The sequence below is a fragment of the Tetrao urogallus genome, assembly GCF_951394365.1.
Source record: "Tetrao urogallus genome assembly, chromosome: 20".
NCBI classification, from domain to species: Eukaryota; Metazoa; Chordata; class Aves; order Galliformes; family Phasianidae; genus Tetrao; species Tetrao urogallus.
Window position 1 is genome coordinate 1,147,627 of NC_136833.1, and position 21,877 is coordinate 1,169,503.

Consider the following 21,877-nt stretch of genomic DNA (forward strand, 5'->3'; position numbering starts at 1 on the left):
CCTCCAGATGAAATTGAGAGGAAAAAGAAGGATGCTCTGCACGATTTAGAGCATGCTCTTTCCACACACTGTGTTTGAGAGTTTCAGAGTCGTCCTACGGCGGCTTTGAGTTCATCAGAACAAGAGTGAGGGGCCTTGGTGTGATGGACGAGCCGTTGATGAGGCACCAGGGATGTGAATACTTGTTCTGCAGACCAGAAAGCTGTTATTTCGGTGCTGAAAAGCATTTCTTTGAAGTGCTGTATCCAAATGAGGAATAGGTGTTAATTGAGAGCAAGGGCTCAGAAGCTCAAGAGGGAGGAACTGTATTTCCCGTACTCTGGAGTTTTCGTATCAAGCTGATGTATTTTTTTTTTCCCCCAGAGGTGCCATTAACCAAATGTACTGCCTTAGGAAGAGAATAAGGAGCTGACATTGTGAGCTCTGATAAATGGACCATCAGCCTGCTCCTTTGTTTTTCTGACTTGGTGCTCCGTTTCCCTTGCTGTTACCAGAGCAGGTTGAGCAAGGCGTGGAAGCAGTGGTGTGTGTTGCCTATCAATCACAGATGTTGTCCCAAGCAGCAGGGCTGGTGATTGAGACAAATGCCCTGCTGCTGGTACACAGAGTGGAGATGCAGTGACCCCAGGTTGCAGAAGCACCTACAGATTTCGACACGAGCACGCTGAAGATAACTGGAGAAAAGATGGTGTTGGGCATACCAGAACGTGCCCTGTTTGTGACTCAGCATTACTCTGCAACACACTTCTGGTTTCCACCTGGCTGAGAAGTAAGGTGACTCCTGAAGGAAAACGTGGACCTTGGTGCTGGGCTCTGCTCCTCTTGGCACCTGGGTGAGCACTCTTCCAACCTTGACATGGTGTGACCTCCTCTGTCTGTGTCTTCTTGACTTAATCGTGACAAATCCTGTCCTGTCCACTTGTACCTCAAGTACTTGCTGTGCTGCCAGACACCAAGTGGGCACTGCTGAGCTGCTTTAACTTTCAGAGGACGGGTGCCAATGTTCTGCGAACAAATCGGAGCCATGCACGAAGCGAAGGGGGAGGGGGGAAAAAAACCCCCTTCAGGTTAATAGATGTTATGGCACTGCAGGATGTGATGACGAAGCAGAACCTTATCCTTCCTGTCCTTCCAGGAGGGTCACAGAAGAACAAAAGAAATGGCTTATTGGCACTTTCTGGAGGTCAGGTACAGGCTTGTCTTTATACATCATAGCTGTTCTTGGCTTAGATCTTGGATAAAACAATGCCATCACTTTTTTTTTTTCTACTTCAGGAGAATTAAGGTTTCATGGAAACACAGGGTCACGAGTAAGGTGTAGCAAAGCTCTTTCCCTGATAGAAAAGGACCATCAAAAGGCAGTTTTGTAGCTCTACCTCTCCCTGCAGATCACACACCTGGCAGTGCATTGCCCTTCTGTGGATTTTGGTGCCTTTGGCGGCGTGCTCCTTCCCCTGAGGTGCTACAGAAGGCACATCCAGAGACAGGCACAAAGTGTAAAATGGTGCTGTCTTCCAGTTCTGCACGTTGCTGACAAGTCGTTCATTTTCCAGTTCTGGGTGATGACACCAAGTTGCATGTTAAAATGTTTCATGCTTGCATCTGGTGCTCTTTACTTTGGTGGTCTTTTCCAATACGATCCTTCCTTCAGAGCTGCCCTTGGCTTCTATATGATTACAAGCATAGCATAAATGCATCGAGTTACATCTTTAATGTTGCATGTTGTAGGGCTTGCTGTATAATACATGGTAGTCATGATTGCTTTATGAGAGGAGTACATCTGATTTGCATGGAGATTATTTGTGGTTAGTGGGGAGGGGAGCTGGTTTGTAGAGCCCAGTCTGGTGTGTGAGCTGGGTGACTTTTTAAAGGAGAAATTAAATGAAAATCTGCAACAGATGTTAGAATCAGTAATCAATTTTACCACTATGAATTTAGAAGAATTTGACTCTTCTGCACAGTAAATGCTCTCCACCAGCTGTGTGCTCATTTTAATGGTTTTGCTAATGAGACTTCTGGTGTAAGCCTTTTCAAGTGAGCGTTACGGAGGTACAATGTTAATATTAAGTTATGGTGTCTGAAATCCATCACCTCCTTTCAGCTTAGCTCAGAGCAAGCAGCAGTCTAAATGAGGCTTCGGCGAGATTCTTGGCATCATAGGGAGTGCAATCTTTCTTCTGCTGTCTGCTCCAGTATCTCTTAGTTTGCTTGCAGGCAAGAGGAGGGGAAAACGTTCATAAACACACTCCATCAAAATGATATGATTTTCCAAGTTGCTTTGCTGTGTCTTATAAAGACAGTCTGGTTGAGAAGTCAAGGTGCCTCAAGGCTGGAGCACAATCTGTGCTGTCCCACTGCTGCAGGGCCCTGCGATGGCATCAAGGAATTGTTGAGGTTGGGAAAGACCTCCAGGGTCACCTGGTCCCTGACCACGTCCCTCAGTGCCACATCTCCATGGTGTCTGAACACCTTCAGGGATGGTGACCCCACCACTTTCCTGTGCAATCTGTCCTTTCTCCCCCTCATCCCCTCCTGCCTTGGCTGCTCCTTCCTTGCCAGGGAGGACAAGAGCTTCAGAGTGCCTGCAGCTCACCTCTTCTGCTGCTAACCCTCTCATTTAGGTGCATTCACACTTCCTAGATCTTTTGCCTTGAGACTCCTCCTAGAGGCTGCAGGAGAGCTGGACACTTGGTTTTGAAAGGATTTTGTTGGAGGCGATGCTCTTGTTCTGCAAGGCTTGGCTCCGGGAGCCAGCGCTGCCCTGGCAGCCTCTGTGCCCCTGGGGATGACATCTGACTTCATCCCTCCTTGTGGCATTTAAATATCCCTGCTGTGCTCATTTAAAGCAGTCTGGGGAGGAGCAGCATGTGTGTGTTTTTGTGCAATCTTAAGAAGGAGAGAACACGTATAAAATTCTGCTCGTGGCATCTAGACAAAATAAAGTTATATCTGCAGTTTATTTTAAAGCACTTTTTTATTTCAGCCTATAAAGTTGAAGTAGCTGGGCCAAATGCCACGAGTTGGGGTTGTGTGGAGCATTGGGTAATGTTTCATTCTACTGAACACATTGCTGCTGAATTCCTCTTCTGACTGACTGCATGTCAATGGTTCCAGCGAGGTGACTGAGATCAGAAGCGTTCACTTGGATCAGTGAATCCACTCATTTGACATTTCAGCAGGGATGAGTTGACAAAGCAACTGCAAGACTGATCTGTTTTCTCATCTCGGGGTGAGTGTAAAGTCGATGCAAATGAGAAAATAGGTTCTGTGGGAACGGAGCACTGAGCCCCAGCAAGGTGGACCCAACCAGGGGGATGGATTGCTTTGGAGGGCTGAGAAATCCTCTCCAAAGGAGTTAGCCATGGTGGGTCCTCCACTTCTCTTTTAGGGCAGGATCCTGGCAGGTAGGTGGAACACTGTCACTGTCTGTGACCTCCAGACCCACGTGCCCCATCCCTTATTCCATTGCTGCTGACATCACCCCTACCAAGCCTGGTTGATTGCAGGCTGTGTTCTTGAGAGCCAAGTTCTGTGTTTTTTTTTTTTCCTTGGACAAAAGTGCTGTTAGATTTTGCCAATGTAAGAAATGCAGAAATTGCATCACGTGGAATCGGAGTCTTCTGAAGCTGCTATGAGTTGCTGGAGTGCCTTTCAGATAAATTTCTGGGATTTATTGTCTTGTACATACTTAAATACAGAAGGCTGGTAATTAGTAAAAGGTCAAAGCAAATTGGCAAATCAAAGATGATTTATTTCTCATTTCTCATGCAGCAAAGGCCTTTGTGATGGGCAAACTTGGCTTCCCTCAAGCCTTTCAGTTCAGACTTTCATACTGCAGTAGATGCCATTGCTGTACTGAATAATTTGGGAGGAGTCTCCCTTTGTTATTATCCTGGAATAGCTCTTGGCTACTCATCAGTCTGGTGGAGGATCTGCTATGAGATGTACTGTAAAGCATCCTGAGCTGTTTAATTCTAAAACCAGAGACGAGGTGAGGAGAGGGTGCTTACAGGGGGTGAGGGATGGTACCTTGAGCCTCAGGCATGCATTTGGGCAGGTATGTGCACTCAGCTGTTCCCCTTCTGCTCTGCAGGAATGGGCCGTGCAGCAGATTTGATGTGACTTTGGATGTCTTCTGCTGCATAAAGTGTTCACTTTCTTCTCCACCCAGCTCCTGCCAGCTGAGGAAATCCGTCTGAATCTTCTCTAAGTTCTGCATTTCCATGTGCTGCTTTTGGTGCAGCTGTGTGAGGACAGCTGATGTGACGTAGCCGTGCTGCGTTCCAGGTGAACTGGGGGCAGCAGGGCAACGCACGGAGGCACACGGGAGCTCTGTGTGATGCCCCGTGCACATGTACCTGGTGGCAGAGGCACTGAGGTGCTGCACAGAGCAGCAGTGACAGCCCCCTTTGCAAGTAGGAAGGGTGCCTGCCCTGCTGGTTGCAGGCTTGGTGGTGAGTGCCATGATGCCAGCTGTGAGCCTGGAGCAGCTTCATCGGGGGTGGAAATGGGGAGGGCTGGGATTGAAGAGTTCATGTACCACCATCTGCTCTGCAATGGCTACATTCCACAGTTTTTCCTGGAGTGATCCTCTTGTCTCTTCTGGCTCTACTGTGCCCCAGCACCAGGCAGGAGCACTATCAGCCCCATCTCCTGCTAATAGGAAAGAGTTCTAATGGAACAGGCAGCTGACATGCTGAGGGCCTGCTTACCTTTGCATTACATTCATTACTTTAGGTTGTAGACCCCCGAGTTAAGGCTGTACAAGATTTCTTTCTTGCAAAGGATGCTCCCCCAGTAAGAGCAGTTCTACTTCAGGCTCCTCATTTGTGTTATTTGTTCAATGGAGTGGACAGAATCTCCAGCAAATTGTGGTGAGGCTTTCACTTTTATTTTCAGTTTATTTGGACAAACTCTCCCCCAGAATTTAATCCTTTGCTTCACAGACAGTGAGAGCGGTTTTCGTGGGATCCTTGCTGTTTTATGGCAGATGAATCTCTGCTCTCATCGCTCCTCCAAGTTGCATTGCTGGTTTGTTGTTTTCAGATAGCCAATGTCCACGTCATGAATTCTCTCTTCATTTTCCAGCCACGATGTCCTCCAGCTTTCGTTATCCTGCATCTGCCAACTCAAACCATTGTTGCGATGGGATCTGTTAGGATGCAGTTTTTCCTCCTTGCCCACATCCCCCATTGCTGAGCATAAAGCACTGATTTTGAGGTCTGCTCTACTGGAGCACTGCAAAATGTCAGGGGATGTTGTTTTCCTGGCTGAGATTTCACACCACAGAGGTCCATAACAAAGCATCTGAATATCTGTCTGGGTGTATAAATAGCTGCTGGCGTGGCTTAAAAGTATGGAGCACCTGGCAGCTGCCATGGGGAGATTGGGTTCCTCCATTGGATCCACGTGCTGGTGAATGTTCAGTACCTCCTTTAGCCAGAAGCATTTGGCTGAAGTTGGCCTCTTTTTAAACTGCTCTTCCCCCTCACTTACTTTGTGCACATCAGTGCCATCCAGGCTTTTTCCTGAAGTTCTCTCTGTTAAGATACTGTGCACGTTGCTGTGCAAAGCCAGTTTCTTGCCTCTTCTCCTTGCCTGTAGCCTATTTTAGTATCACCCTTCTCACAACCCCCAGCACTGCAGCTGTGTTTAGGGGCGATGCTCAAAGCCTGGCTGGGACCATCCTGCACAGAGCAGCACCGAGCTTTGCTCTGTTCTAATGCTGATTTGAAGTTATGCTGTGCTGCATTTTTTCTTGGGTATAAATCTTACGTAGCTCCTTGAAACTGCTCTAGATAGAATAAAAAGCAATAATTAATCGCAGCAATATTGTCACTGGTGATTTACAAGGGTAAGTGTATTAAAAGATGGATAAGAGGCAGTCATGGTTTCTGATTTACTCTGAAACATTCTCAGTTCTCAGAACAAAGCTGTTACTGTGCATGGCTTTATTTGTAGAGGTTTTAAACTAAAACTGGGAAATTACTGCCGAGGTACGAAGCAATAAAGTAGATTACAGGCAATAGATGGCAAGTAGAGGAAGAATAATAAGGAGAGCAGCATGACTTGAGGTGCTCCTTCAGAAAGGTAAGAGGGAAATGCGTATTGCTGACAGGAGCTTTTTGAGCTTTTATTTTCAGGGCTGTAGCACAGTATGAAGGATGCAGTGTCTGTTAGGTACAGCATTTCAGAGCAGTTTCCATACAGCTGTCGTGTTGGGGAAGTTTGGGCAAGGAAATGCAGGGCAGCAGCGCTGGGTGCTGCTGTGGAGCACTCTTTTTTTTGAGCAGCAAAGTTGAATTCTGAGCTTTGCTCTGGTTTTACAGCAGAGTAGCTCATGCACTAATTATCCCATGGTAAAACGCACCTTTTTTAGCAATGAAGACAAAGCCTTGGCTTGCTTTAAACTGCTGTATTAATAGCAAATGCTCAACAATGTATGTCTTAGTAGATACCTACGCAGCACAAACTATTCAACTTCTTCACTTTAATGATGGTATTAGCCTGAAGAAAGGAAGCTGAAAACTTCTGTGCTCTGAGCTGAGTTAATCTTTGAAGGAAAAAAAAAAACCCTCTGCTGTGCAAATCTGCCCGTCAGAAAGCTCACAGGTGCTTGCATGTGACTTTAGGAGGATGCCTCTCATTGCAGTGCTCAGGGCTGGGGGCTGTGATGGATGAGCCCGAGCGAAGGGGCGAGCCCTTCCTTTTAGGGGAGGGTCCTGGTTGTCAAAAACGTAACAGATTAATCTGCCATCGTTGCAAGGGTACTGAGTCTCTTCCTGCATGCTCTCCCAGAGTACGTTGGGCCAGGAGAGGCAGAATGTGCCTCACAGGCTCTCTGAACCTGCAGTGTCCCCAGGCTGAACTGGAAGGCTTTGGAGAGCTGTGGGATCTGGGGCGTGCTGCCATTTCACCCTTCCCTTTGCTGCGCTTTGGATCTTTCATCCTTCACGGGTTTTATGCATGAAGATGGGTGTTGCTGAATATGGTGAAGAGATGCTTGGCTGCAGGGATTTTTTTATTTTTTTTTTCTGATCACATCCCTGCGACAAGTAATTTCCAAGTGTGAAAATTGCTTTGATATCTTTATTCAGGACATGCCTGCCTAGGAAGGCGTTGCATAACCTGAGCACAGGAGGCAAAGCAAGTGGCTGTGGGACGGCTGGTCCCGCTGTGGGGCGGCACGTGCTGTTAGCTATTGGGCTGTTTGCTGCTCCTTGCCAGCTGGGGAGCTCTGAAAACATGGTGGGAAGTCAGCTTGAAGTTGAGGCTTCAATTGGAGGATGTAAAAATATTAATGAAACTGAAGCTGGCTTTTGAAGTGGCTTTATCTTCTGATACCTGCTAAGGATCTGTGAAGCTGGGTGAGGGAAAGAGCAGTTTTTGTTTGGAGTCTGCACCACGATTTCTTTGTCCTCTAAGACTGCTTTTTGCAGTTAGGAGAAGCAGCGTTCCTATTAGCAATACTGGTTTTGCTGCTTGTGTGTCTTTAGCTGCAAAATATGGATTTATTCTGGTGGGTGTTTGAATGTAAAGTCTGGAGTCTATTGCTAGCAATTCATCTGTATCAGAGGGAGGTGTCTGAGTGTTCTGGATATCTGGCTGTAAACTAGAGATTCTAAACCAAAACTGGGATTTTGTATTAATTTCCAAACAGAAGGAGTGTTAAGCTGTGCCATTAAGAGCACGTTCAGGTGGCCGTGAGCTGAGGTAAGGGTCTGGTTGAATCATCAGATCACTGAGGTTGGGAATGACCGCTAAGATCCCAAGTCCAACCCCAGCCCACCCCTCTGTGCCCACTGCCCACAGTGCCACATCCCCACAGTTCTGGAACCATCACCTCCCTGGAAACCTGCGTTGTAAGAATTGTAATCTTGCACGATTCCACTGCACCACCGGTGCTTGCTCACCTCCTGCTGTCCCTTAGGGTCAAATCCTGCCGCTGCCACCTCCCTGCCCAGCACACGAAGTATCCATCTCTGCAGCATGCCAGCATGCTCACCTCTCCCTCTCCCCCAAGCCTGGATCTCAGGTGGTTTATGAAGAATAATGTTACTCGATCTATGAGAAAATGAATGTTGAAAAGGGAATTAAAAAGAAATGATTTGGGGAAAGAGAAAAAAAAAAGCCCATTTCTCTCTTGGTTATTGAAGCAAGACGGGAGCACTTTGTCAAGCTGACATGCAAAACCTTTATTAACATATTCTGGGACAGTGGAGGCCAGGAGTGGCATCACCTTGTGGGCTCTGCCTGAGCTGTGCTGGGTGGTTTGGCTTTGAGATTTGGCCAGAGGGAAAATCTGGGAAAATCTGTGCGTACAGACAATGCTTTTAAGACTAGGAGCATTTTAGATTGGTTTCAAAGGAAAAGGGAACCGCCTCAGTCTCAGTGGCTTCAACTCAGTCTTGACTGCCCTGGGCAGGATGGAGAAAAGAGCCACGTCAGTCTGCTGGCCCCAGCACTGCTTTGAGTCCAGGCAACAGGTGCTACAGGGACCAGGGCATGAAACAAAAGATTTTGGACTTTAGAACCAGTTAAAGAAGAACTAGTTTGTTACAGTAAGTATCCTTCCCCCACAGCTCTGTTCGTTTATTTATTCCTTCTGCCCCGTTTTGGTATGCAAGAGATGCAGTGCTTTGTAGGGTAGTTTGGGAAGAAGGCACTAAGAGCTGCCTGCAGGGCAAATCCTGCTTTTCACCAGGTTGGTTCTTCATTCCTCTGTCTGAGGTGTTCATTATGGCACAGAAGGCCAAGCTGGTCCTTTTTGGGCCTTGTTATATAAGCATGGCCATTGCTACATCACTTTAGAATGCACTGAGTAGTGGTGCCCCTGCTCAGTGTGCTGCTGTGTGTCCTCCAAAGAATGAGGAAAGTGAAAGACGTGGGGAAGGGCAGCCAGTCATACCAAAGGTGTGCTCCACATTTTCCTTGTCTGAAGATATTTCTTGGTCAGTAATCTGGGCCTTTGATGGACCAACCACTACCCATAGTCCAGCACTGCTGTATTTTAGAGAATTCTGCTGTGATAATCGTAGCGGAGGTCTGGGAAGGTGAAGGCTATTTGTGTATAATTGCTGAGTCTTTCCTTTATCTGGGGCTCCAAGTCCTTCTCCAAGGGCTCCCTCAAGGAGTTCTTGCAGTCTGTATTCATAGCTGGCATTGCCTGACCCAAGGGCAGCACTGTGTGCTTGGCTTTGTTGAGCTCTTCTGCTTCACATGGTCCTGGGCAGGCTTGGGTCCCCCTGGATGGCATCCCTTCCTTCTTTCCAGGCTGGGCACTAAATGCCCCATGCTCTGCTTGCAGTGGCCTTGCTGTGCTCCTTGTAGAGACAGAGGAGGAGATCCTGCACAGCAGAGTCCAGTGCCTTGCCTTGCAAGAGGTCTGCAGCTTCATTAGGTTCCTAACTGCAAAAATAATCATGTTAATAGCCCGTTACTTGGGTGTTCCCTTTCACAGATCAGCTTTTTGTAGAGCACGCTCTTCAGCCACGATCTCCACCAGGAAAAGGCTGAAAATTGCTGATGGATGGCTCCCAATTTGCACAGCTGGATTAGTGTAATGGCTCAGAGCAGCAGGATGCTGCTGCTGTGATGCACTCCCAGATTTTATTGTATTCCCTTCTGCAAGTTAATTCTGACTTCCCCAGCCCTGAACGGCTTTGCTTTAGCACACCTGGCTGCTCCTTTCCCTGTGCTCCTGGTTCTTCGCTGGTTGTCTGCCCTCCCCTTGGCTGCAGCCTGCAGGAAGGGCAGTAGGGCTCCTGCTGTACTGAGGCTGCTCAGACACAGTGTGTGCTTCCCATTGCCACCCCAGACCCTTTGGTTGTGCAGCCTGTGCCTGACCATAGGGAGCATTCTCTGAAGGACTGAATTGCTCACTGGGAAGGTGCTGCCCTTGCTCCTCACCCCACAAGAGACTTTGCAAGAACCTGTTGTTGCACTGTCCTGGCAGTGATGCAGTTTGCTGTCCTTCAGCTTGTGCCCATCGTCCCTTTCCCTTGCTCTTGGAAGGGTCCTCTTGCACCAGCTATTTCCTTACAAGCACATCTTGTTTCCTCTTCCATCCCCTTTCCTTTGCCACCCCCTGCCCTGCTCCAGCGCTTGGCCATCCATGTGTTGGGCTCCATGTTCCCGAGGTTTGTTGCTGTATTAGTTTTCTTTTACACACTTGTTATTCTAAAGTGAATCCAGGTTATTTTTCCTGGAAACATGGGGCAGAAAGCATCACAGTCTGTTTTTATCTCCCGGTGTTTTAGATCATTAAATTCTCTGAGTTTAAGCTCTTATTTCTTGATTTTAGTGCTTAGGAGGATCTCCTGGGGCCCTATTGTACAACCAAATACAAATAATCTATTAATAAAACAGCACTGTGTGTTTGTAGGGATTATTTTGCAGCATTAACCCCTCAGTCCTTCTGATCTGGCGTTTCTGCCGGTATGGAAAGGGCATTAAACTATTAGAGAGTATCCAGAGGAGAACTATGGAGATGGGGAAAGATCTGGAGGACCGTGGCGCTGAGTTGCTGGAGCTCAAGGACTGGTTGGGCAATGCTCTCAGACATAGGGTTCGTGTTTTGGTTGGTGGTGTTGAGAGCAGGGGTTGGATTCAATGATCTTTGTGTGCCCATCCAACTTGGGGTGTAATTCTTTAATTCTGTAGTTCTTTTGACAAGCCTTTATGCCAGAAGGTCCCGCTGACAGCCTTAAGTGCAGGATTGCCTGATAAGAACCAAGTGCATTTGTTTCTTTTTTAACAACCATGTTTGTTAATCTGCAAGCTGATTTCACGCATGCTTGAGTAGAAAAGCCTTGTGGTTATTTATTTTTAAAATGCATTGCTTCTGTTCTGTTCTGACAGGGGATGTGAGCAGCTCGCTCCTGAGCCACAGGCAGTGCCCCAGGGGGGTCACCTATAGGCTGTGGGTGCTGTTGGCACATTGCCTTGCCTGCAGAGACGGGGGGGTGACAGTGTCATTAATCTGCTGGAGCTACCCATAGGTATATTGATAACAGTCTTTCTGCTTAATTCCAGCCCTTGAGACCAGTTTCTGCCTGGGCCTGTCTCCAGCATCCCATTACCTGTATGTTGTCTTCACGTTCACCCAATAAGGAGTGCCAGCTATACCGAGATCAAGCAGATTCGTAACACTTTGCCCCACCTCCCACCAAAGATTGCCCGTGTTTCTTTGCTCCCTGTCAGTAGGGCTTTCTGTCGTCCTGTTATTTCTCCCACCATGATGCAGCACAGTCACACTCACTCCTCTTCTACTTTAGCAGGAGGGATTTGCCCCAGTTGCTTCTTGTCAAGTTTCTCTTTCCATACCCAACTCAGGCATCTGGGAATCTGCTCTTAATGTTAGCCCCAGATAGAATCATTAAGGTTGGAAAAGTCCTCTGAGATCCCCCAGGTCCAACCCCAGCCTATCCCACCATGCCCATAAGCACATCCCTCAGTGCCACATCTCCGTGGCTTTGGAACACCTCTGGGGATGGTGACCCATCACCTGGGCAGCTGTGCCACTGCAGCACCCCTTTTTCAGAGGATAAATTCTTCTCAATATCCAACCTGATCGTCTGGCACAACCTGGGGCCTCGTGTCCTATGGGCGACCCACTACTGAAATAACCGGCTGGAAGGTGATGCGCTGTGTTGGACTGCAGTGGGATGCAATCCTTGGGGCTGGCCCTGCTGGCTGGGTCTGTCGGTGGGCTCTGAAGGTTGCTGCTGGGGTGGGACTCTGTTTATTGCTGCCTGCCTTTGTTTACTAGTGAGAGCTGACCTTTGGGGAGACATTTCTCGACTAATTGGGTGCCTAATCATATCAGGCGATTGATGGGCCTGCATGTATCAGTTGTTCTCTTGTTAAATATTTTCCCTCTGGTTTCTTCTTTCCTTGTTAGATGGTAAATGATGCATTTATTTTTGCAGCCTCTCATTTCTCGGTATGTTTTTATAAGCTACGTGTAAAGCAGAGGCTATGTGTTTCAATTCACGTAATTGACCTTCAGTAATCATTCTCTCAGTAGTTCTTTAATTAAAGCCACTCTTCCATAGACTTACATTAAAGACACTGCATTGCAAAATTATTTTTCTCAAAACATCATTGGATCCTTTCAGGAATCTTTGTTTGTCTCCTGGTGCTTGAGGACGTTGGGCTGTGGGCAGTGGGTGCATTGGGAGCTCTCTGTGCCCAGCAGCCAAAGGATTTGTCCCTTGCTGATCTCAGGTTGCTCACAGACCAGGGGCATGATGAGAAGTAGAACAGGGCTGGATTTGAGGCAGGCGGTGGGAAATGTGCACTTGATTTGGGGAGGGGTGTTGGGGTGTGTTTTTAACAGAGCCTTGAGCTCAGTGCCTGGGATTTGCTCCTGGCATGTGGGATGCTGCAAGCAAGTAAAGATTTGATGTTTTGTGATGAGAAGCTGTTTGATAGTGGGTGTCCTTATGGTCTCAATATTCTCTGTTGGAAAAAAATAATGGGATAAGCTGAATAGTGTGCATGCTTACCCCAACTGGTTGTTGGCTTGGGGCAACCTTGTGTCACAGGTGCCTTACAGGCAATAGGTAAGGGAGAATCTCTTAATTCAAGGAATGGATGCATGGAATCATAGAAGGGCTTGGGTTGGAAGGAGCCCCAAAGATCAACAAATTCCAACCCCCTGCCAAAGGTAGGGCCACCAACCTCCAGGTCTCACACTAGATCAGGTTGTCCAGGGCCCATCCAACCTGGTCTTGAACATCTCCAGGGATGGAGCATCCACAACCTCTCTGGGCAGCCTGTTCCAGCACCTCACCGCTCTGTGAGGAACTTCACCCTGGCACCTGAGTCTCTTAATTCGATCCCTTAATTGAAGGAATCTCTTAGATTCAAGGAATAACTCCAAGGAAAAGTTCTCGGGGTGCTGTCTGGAGCTGTGCATGGGGATGAACCAGGCAGTCTCAGGACGCGTTGGTGTGGTAAGCAGTGGCGGTGGTGCCCAGCTGGCTCTGCACAGGGGTGGTGCTGCTCCCATAGCTGCCAGCACTCTTCGTGCTGTGTTTGTTCCTGGTGCTGTGCTCTGCACTTTTTTTGACAGCAAATCATAAGCACAGGGCATTGCCAGTGCTTCCTGGTTGGGATTTTCAGTGGTCGCTTTGTGCTTCCGATAAAATTCTGCATGACCAACCACAGGAGAGTCTTTTCTCTGCCGTGTTGTACCTAATGTGCTGGAAGAGTTATCAGGCAATGCTCTCAGTGTTCTCAGCAGTGACCAAGCCAGGCGATCCAGCTGGAGGAGAGAAAACAGCTGCAGAGCAGCTCATGGGAAGATTTTATGCCTGCGGAAGCAAATCAAAGAGAAACCTCCTGGTTATTTTCCCATTAAGCAAAAGCTCCCGTGGAAATGAAGTGCCTGGGTTTTATAGAGAGAAGATGAGGCTCCGCAGAGCAGAAGGTGCCTGGCTCACAGCTGCCTCCTTCAGACAACAAGTCAGGTGGCTCCGGGTCTGGGTCTGCTCTGTTTTATCCTCTGCTTTCTTGGAATAAACAAATGGGTTCTTTTTTCCTCTTAGAAGCAGTGTGGGAGATGGGATCATCATCCCTGTGTCAATGCTGCTGGTGTAATTTCCTTTTCCATTTTTTCATTTTCCAGCAACAGCGCACGGTCTATAGGCTGACGTTGGTGAAAGCTTGGAATGTGGATGAGCTCAAAGCCTACGCTGACCTGGTGTCCCTCGGAAAGCCAGACTTCATCGAGGTCAAGGTGAGCTGCACGGAGCTGCTTTTGCCATCAGTATTTTCCCTTTCTCCTCCGTTTTCCCCCACACAGAGTCAGTGTTACATGATCAAACACGGTTCCTCTCTGAGGTGCAGGGAGCTTATCTCTTGCTTTTAACACGAGGCAGACAGGTTTCCAATACGTTATGTGTGTATTTGCTGTAGTCCTTAGTGTTCTGCACTACCAGCCTCGTAGCAGCGGGCATCAATTTCTGCCCAACAGAACCATAACCCCAGGTCTTTTTTGTATTCCTCACAAAAGCAGAGAGAGATAAATAGTTTTAGACTTGCTTCTTTTATATCAACCAGCATTATAAGCAAAATACTCGGGGACAAGCTGATAGTTTGTAAATAAGGTATTATTCTTCCCATCCTGGTCTCAAATTCTGCTGGGGGGGGTAAGGTGATAATGTCTGCCTGGTTGACGTGGAATTGATCAGGCAGTGTGAAACAGGAAGAAATACTGCCCTGGGGCCTGGAGGAGCTGCTAGCAGCAGCACATGAGATACAGGAGGGCAGGAGGTGTTTTATCTTGGGATTAATCAATTTAGTATATAGAGAACATAGAAAAGACAAATCACAGTGCGTTGTGCAAAGAATCATTACCAGTGTTTCCTTCCAGCAGCTCCCCTGCAGACCTGCACATCTACCTTGCTCTGCCTGTGTTCATCTCCATTGCTTCCGTCCTTTTTTCCTCTTTCCTTTTTCTCTTCCCCTTTTTTTGAAACCTTTATTTACTGCTGCTTTCAAGAAGTATCTGGAGTTGGCAGCAACTTCCTTATGAAACAAAACCCAAAGCTTTTTGATCTTACCGGGATGGAGCGTTCTTCTTGAGCGTGCTGCTGAAGTTGAAGGTTTAATACAGAGTAAGATGTTGAGTGCACTTTGGGACAAAAAAAACAGCTTTATGATGCCTATCACACTGGTTTATGTTCCTTAAATAAAACCTATCAGCAGAACTGCTGCTGTGGGACCCTCCCAGCCCATGTCTGTTCCCTGTCTCACTGCACCAAGGAGGGCAGAGAGGAGGGGAGGCTGTATGTGTTACTTCCATTCTCTGTCGTGTGTAGAGACTTTAATTAGTCAAATGAAACAGGTGTAAGTTAATCAGTGTTGGAGTGCAGGCTCCCCAAAACGCTCTCCAGGGCAAACATCTGCCTGCAGGGCTGCAGTTTCCTCTGCCTGACAGCAGTGGAGAGATCAGCATTCTCTGCAAGCCTTTCCTAGCAGAACCACACCAGGACTGTAGGAAGTAGGTGAGGAAGAAGCCCCTCGAGGTGGTCGGAGGTGTTCCCCTGCTTGGATCTAAATGGAGGCTCTGTCAATGCTGCAGGACCAGCCTCTCCCAGCCCTGGGTCTGGCAGGATGCTGACCTTGGCCAGCTCATGCTTTATCCTCCTGTGTGACCTTCGTGCCTCAGTTTCTTCCTCCTCACCTGGCCAGGTGTTGTGCCGTGGCCATGGAAGCCCTCTGCAGGTGGCACGATGAAACTCTCCTGACTTGGAAATCCCAACAGCTCAGCCACACACAGAACTCAGGGTGAAGCCTTTCCAAAGGATGCTGCACACATTTCCCTTGTCTCTGCTAGCCTCCGTGCTTAGGCTGGGGGTGGTGGGGAGGGAGCCTGCCTTCCCTCTCCCAACTTTTGGTGGAAAATCATCTCTTGAAAACGTCAGGAATGTTTTTGGTGGCTTTCTGGACCGGGGAATTCACTTGATGCTGAGTTGTGTTTAAACAGAGTTGATAGTGATGCCACTCCCAGGCTTGCGTATGGGATGCTGTCATGCAGGAGCCAAGTGTTAATGAATCTGAATGGTGTGTGGTTAGGACCTGTTCTGTTTCTTCACCACCACCCCAGTGAGATAGGTGAAAAAGGCAAAGCCCAGGTCCCGCTTGAAGCAAATAAACAACAAACACTGCAAGATCCTGTGAAGCATCTGCCAGAAGACGAGGCTCATCTCTGTGGGATTTCCTGGTTAAAAGCTTGAGATAAATGACATTCATTTAAAATGAATGTAGCTAATCTCCTGTTGCTCCAGAGAGGCTCATGAGGTGGAGTGGGTAGAGATTTAGATTCTTGCAGGGCTTAATACTTGTTCTCATTTACATGAGTATCTTACAGCAGCGGAACTCTGCAGGACCCTATTCTCTTACTTAAGCCAATAGAAGTTAGCAGTGATTGCTGGTGTGCAGAACCCAAGGAAAGGAAGAATCTGTTGTGGTTATTAAATACACATCGATTTTATTCAGTGTTTTAGTCTGTTTTAATGCCATGCCATTGCTATTGCAGTTAAGCAAGGTTTATGGCTGTATTTAGGAGCCAGAGAGTGCAACTCACAATAGCAAGCATCACAGAACACTCTTTTTGTCCTAAAAGCCAGAGGCTTTGGTTAACACACAGGGTGTTACCACCTGCTTTCTTAAACCAAAGCAGAAGAAGTATTCAGAAGGGAAATGCAAGAGCCTGCCTGGTTTGTCCTCTCTTCAAGGGCTGCTTGTACTGTGGTGCTCAGGCAGGGCAGAAGGGATTTGTGGCACCACACAGAACTTCTTCAGCCTTCCTGCCCTCAGCATTCAGCTGACTGAAAGCACCTGGGCTGTGCTCACGTCCTGCAGGGCTAGGATTGAGGCTGTGGGCTGCAGCTGCAGCTCTTGGCATCTGAGGCTTTGCTGTGAAATTCAAATGACCCAGTATGAGAGGAAGGACCAGAGGGACAGCTCTCTCCCAGCCTGCTCACTCTTGTCATCTTACACCGTAAAGATGACTTAAGTGCTTAAAATAACGAGGAAAGTGAGCTCTGCTTTAATGAGTTTTTAATTACATGCACCAGTAGGCGATTGCCCCACCTGTCAAGGAGCTGCTCAGAGCTTTGGTGACATTCTAGACTGTTTAGATGTTAAAGTTAAAATCACCTGCCCTCATGCTTGCTATAAAACAAGTCCAAACTATGTATTACATCTTGGGAAAGAAAACAACCCAGCATGACATGCATGGCATTCTCCCCAAGCTGCAAGCTATAGGTCTGCAAGTATCCTTGCACCGCGTTTGGGGCAGGAGGCACGGGGCTGCTTTTGGGTAGGTGCTGAGCAGCCTCTGGTGCTTTAATTATTAACAGCTGGGTGAGAGAGGCAGGCAGCCAGCTTGCTGTTTCTGCTGGTTCAGCTAGAAGTTGCTAACAGACGTGTGTGAGGAGTTTGGCTTGGCAGCAGTGTGCTTTTCGTGCCTGGAGCACCTAGCAAGGCCTGATAACAAGCTTCATTGCTAACACAGGTGAGTGATTAAATCTCAAGTGTGGAAGTGAAGCTGCCACGTTGTTCCATTGAAAAGCCAATCTTCAGGCCAGCCTGCATTTTATTAGAAAGGCTTTTCTGAAATTGAGGAGGAAATTCTGGAGCCCAGGTGTGAAGACAAGCATGGTGCAAATCCAGGCTTCAGTAGGTGGCTCTCATGCTTAAATAAAGGTTAGCAGCCAAAGTAAATAGGAAGCAGAATGCGTGGTGAGGGCTGGTGAGGAGAGTTTTCATCCAGCATTTCAGAGCTCAGCTTCTGCACGGCGCTCCTTGGGCCTGAAGGAAGTCAGTGCAGATCTGTGGGCTGCTGGGACGTGCAGTGTGTCTGGAGGGCTGGTGCTAAATGTTGGGGTAACATGGCAGAACCAACCATTGCCATCCCTGCTCTTCAGATCTAACTGACACAAACAAACAAGCGTCCTTTGTTACATCAGCTTGAAAGTGACTATTAAAAACAAAGAGCAGCCAACGAGGCCAAATCCGTTCCAGCAAGGAGCAGACATGCATGAGAGCTTGTGTATGTAATTTGGACAGTGCTGATGCTCGAATCGTAAGCATTTTTATTGCAGGGTGTAGGATCTATCAACATCTCATTTGAGGCCTTTTATGTTCGTCTCGGGGCAGGGCTGCCCTGCTCCTGGAGCTCTGCAGTCCAGGGGCACTCAGCCAACACTCTGCTGCTGTTAATTCACGGAAGCCTCAATTGAGCACATGTATAATTTGTGTGCTTGGAGTAGTAAAAAAAAAATAAAAAGTAATAATAATAATAATACTGCATTCCCTCAGTCAGCAGTTCAGTTGGGAAGGCTGCTTGGCGGCGTCGTGCACTCCTTGCTCTGTTACAGGAGCAGTGCATGGTGCTGTGCATTCCTACCAACGTAACCAGGAACGTTTGAATGCTTTCCAAAGGCCTCTGCATTTGCAGGCGTTTGTCCAAAACATTGCAAAGATGCTAAAGAGCAGCATTAAGGAATAATGAAGAGGCAGCATCGCTGATGTTTCTACCTCAGGGAATTTGGCATAAGCGTGGGGCTGTACGAGGGAATGGTTCCCTTTTTAATACTTGAGGTCTTAAGAACTGTCTCCGTGTATTACTGACAAATATAACCGCCCTAATCAAACTGTTTGCGTCCTTTAAGTGGTATCAGTGCTCTTAATTAACTCAAGTTTTAAGAAGTTGGGGAAGTTGAAAGCTGACATGCTTTCATTCGGCGCGCTGCTAAGCTGATTTTCATTGATTTGTGCGCAGGCATTAATCAGCCACCCGAGCACTCCGTTATTCCATTTGCCACTGCGCTTTCTTTCCTTGTAAACGATATCTTTTGAAGTTTATTAAAAGAATGAGTCATGTTGTAGCTTCCTCAGAATCTTCCCCCTCTGTAAGTCAGCCGTTTTTCGTGCTGCTCCAATCATCGTCTGCACAACGAGCGCGGGACAGAGCTGCTGTATGGAGCTGAACCTTGCAGGGACATATCCCATCAGTTGCTGCTCACATAAGAGAGCACTTAAAGTCTTTTTCACACTTCTAGAGCCGGGCTCAAAAAATGAATGTGCTTCCCTATGCAGTGCTCCCCTGATTCGTCTGCTGTTGTGCACAGCCAGTCTGCTCCTGCCTCAGCCCTGAGTTATGGCACAGCTTTGATATCCCCTGCTTGGGTAGATTGATAGAGGAGGGCATTGTGAATGTAAGGGAGAAAGTAATTGCTTCTAAAACTTGTACAGTTCCTAATCAGCATGAATCTGTTTCTTTGTAACTATCTTTAAGCGTCTGCCCTGCAGCGTGGCTCACCTTGCTCCAGTTGTGTTTGCAAAGGATCTGTCTGTGTTTATTGCTGGATGTGACATGTTTGACTTTAACGGTGCTGAATGAGGTCCTGGGAGCAGGTGCTGTAAACGTGACATGGGCACAGATGCCACGCAGGGAGGTGGAAGTGTTCTGCAGAGGGAAAACATGAGCACGCTGAACAGGGTCATCCATAAAACTGTGTGTGCTCTGTTGTAAAGACCCGTGCTTGATGGGATTTTGTGCTTGGAATAAAACAGCAGAGGCAGGGAGTGGAGGTGGTGAGTTCAGGGGACCTGGGCTTCTGTCTGGAAGCAGAGCTGGGCTTCTGTCTGGAAGCAGAGCTAGGCTTCCTAATGAGCTTGTGACCTGTGCTGTGCCCCTCAGCCTCGTTGTATCAGGAATGGCAGAAATAAGAGAAACCACACTTCAGCAAGCTGTGCACTGCTGAGCCTATGTAGGAGAATTTCACAAATGCAATTAGAGATGGAGTAAAGCAGAAGTGAAATTGAGGGCACGATTAAGATTTAAATCAGTGGTTGAGGACATTCAAGTGGTCAGATCTCCGAATTGAAATAACAGCAGATCTCAAAGTGAAGAGCCCAAAGTTAGCAGCAACTTTGTCTGCTCAGGCTTCCAACTTCTGCTTGCAGATGTCTTTTCCTTGCTTGCTTTGGAAAGAAGGGCATCTTCATGCTCCTGGCTCAAGCTGCTCCTTTCTCCCACTAAGCCACATCTCTGCCAGCTCTGGCTTTGCTGCCCCATAGAGCTCTGCACTTGGGCACGTGGAGGAACAATGATTTTTCTAATGCCTTCCATACAGAAAGGTGGGAGGATCCTATTCTGTCTACAAAAAGGTGAGTAGTTGGGAAGAACCTTGTGATCTCCAGGTCCAAACAAGTAAGGAACGTTGAGCGCTTTGTGCCCTGTATCAGCTGCAGAAGCACACAGCCCAGGTTGCGCTTCCTTGGGTCTTGTCTCATGGGCACCACTGCTGGGGAAGGCTGAGCACGCTGCTCCCAGCACACCAAGGGACAGCCAGGTTTGAGGCCATCCCTGAATCTACGTTCTTTTCCACGAGGGAGGGCAAAACAGACCTGACCTTGAAGCGCTGAGCCGCCGCTGACTGTCCCCTTGTTTCTCCCCAGGGGGTGACGTACTGCGGCGACAGCTCGGCCAGCAGCCTCACCATGGCCAACGTCCCCTGGCACGAGGAGGTCGTGCACTTTGTCCAGGAGCTGGCCCAGCTCCTCCCAGACTACGGCATCGCCTGTGAGCACGAGCACTCCAACTGCCTTCTGATAGCTCACAAAAAGGTGAGAGAGTCCTCCGTGCCGGGTGTGAGACCTTGGCGTGATGTGCGTTTGCCTTCTTCAGACTGCTTTTCCTCTCCAGCATTCAGGTGAATCTTTCTGGGGGCATGGAAATGCACGGTGGGTATTGCAGAGGGCTCATGAAACCACTGCAAGGCTTTAGGGGCTGGAGGTAGGTCACAGCATGGCCACAGCAGTGCAAGGAAGAAACGTGTAATGGGTCCAGGAAGAGCTCGTTGCTGTATCACTTGTGCTTCATCGCAGCTCTGCCTTGTGTTTTGAGAAAAGCCAAGAGCAAGCCCTGTGATTCTGTGAAACCACGTTGGGTCAGCTGATTTTGTCTCATTTCCTGATTTTTTTCCACCACATTTTGCTGTGGTGCGTACAGCTCAGTAGGGAAGTGATGCTTCAGATGAAGTTAGGGCTGTTTTTTCCCCCGTCTTGATCTTTCCAGCACCTACCAGAGCTCTACATCTCCTTACTCTTCAGTCAGAGCCAGAATAACTTATTTTTCTTCTTCTGGAGAGGTAATTTAAAAAAAAACAGATTGATAGATGGACGTTAACACTGTCTGCTTGCCTCTGTTGAATTGGAGCTGCTTTACTGCAAAGCTGTTTATCCACCCTGATGGTGGGGAAGAGGTTGTGGAGCTGCTGTCTGGTGGCAGCCCTCATGCAGGCCACACACGTCTCACAGCCCGGGTGTGTAAAATGTGCTTTAAATGTGGGCTCGTTCCTGAACGCCAGCACAAGTGAAATGCAAGTGGAATGCCAAGAAAGTAAGTAATTTTAAAGGATGCAGGATCTGAAAAATCCCAAGTGCAACCTGGCTTTCTGAGCTTAATAGAGAGATAAGAAATGAGTAGCACGCAGTCTGGGAGGAGCAGGCACTGTGCTAATTGCAGTGGTTTTGCTTTGCAGGTGCTTTGCTCCTATTTGCTGAAGTCATGTGCTCTCTGTCTCCCTTTGTTTGACTGGGGCTGTGGTTTTAGTTTACACACGACACACTTCTGACCGACCCCCAGCACGCACAGGGAGGAACTGGTTAAAATCCCTGCTTGCAGAAGGTCTGAAATATGTTGAGTCGGCGCGTTGAAACAAGTAGAATCCCACTGTTGAAAACTTCTGTCCAGTTGCAAAACTTTCCTTGGTTTGCTGCTTTATGGGAACGGTTGTAAAGGAGCAGAGTAAAGCGCTGACACCTGGCACTTCCTTTGTTTCAAGTCACCTTCGGGTTGCTTTTTTTACAGTCTCTTGGTTGTTGCCACTGGCAACTGTGCCTGTGCAAATGCAAATAATTCTTCTCTGAGGTGCAAGGCCTGGGGAAAGAAAGGAAGCAGATTGCCACCTCAGTTATTGATGCATAATTCAAGTAACACCGTTAGTAACAAGCACAGATTGATACCAGCCCAGGAGGAATTCAACAGCTGCTTTGCTTTCCAAAGCCATTAGGAGGGGGCGTCTTTTGGAAACAATCTATACTCGGTACTAAAACAACTAATAAAAAATAAATTTATTTCTATTACATTTAATTCAGAATTTCAGGCTCCAGTGGAGAATAAAATTTGTCAGTGTATATTATTTGCAGAAAACGTGTGCTCTGGGAAGGATCAAACTGCGGTGAGTAATTGCAAAATCAAAGGTGTCTTTAAAGAGTTAAGGAGTTGCAGGAAAAAGGTAATAAAAATCAGTTAAATATGTGATTTATTTCGCTGGGTTCTGCTCCGTCTGAG

General features: G+C 47.7%; 1 protein-coding gene across 1 annotated transcript in view; it reads left to right on the top strand.

The window, feature by feature from the left end:
- The window catches only part of LOC306954074 (S-adenosyl-L-methionine-dependent tRNA 4-demethylwyosine synthase TYW1-like), a gene marked incomplete at both ends in the record, with an annotated part of 75,253 nt that overhangs the window by 46,422 nt on the left and 6,954 nt on the right, over positions 1-21,877 (top strand). The window contains 2 exons of the mRNA XM_079545132.1: positions 13,634-13,744; positions 19,981-20,148. Of these exons, the coding sequence (XP_079401258.1) occupies positions 13,634-13,744; positions 19,981-20,148 (279 nt within the window). The remainder of the gene's footprint in view (positions 1-13,633; positions 13,745-19,980; positions 20,149-21,877) is intronic.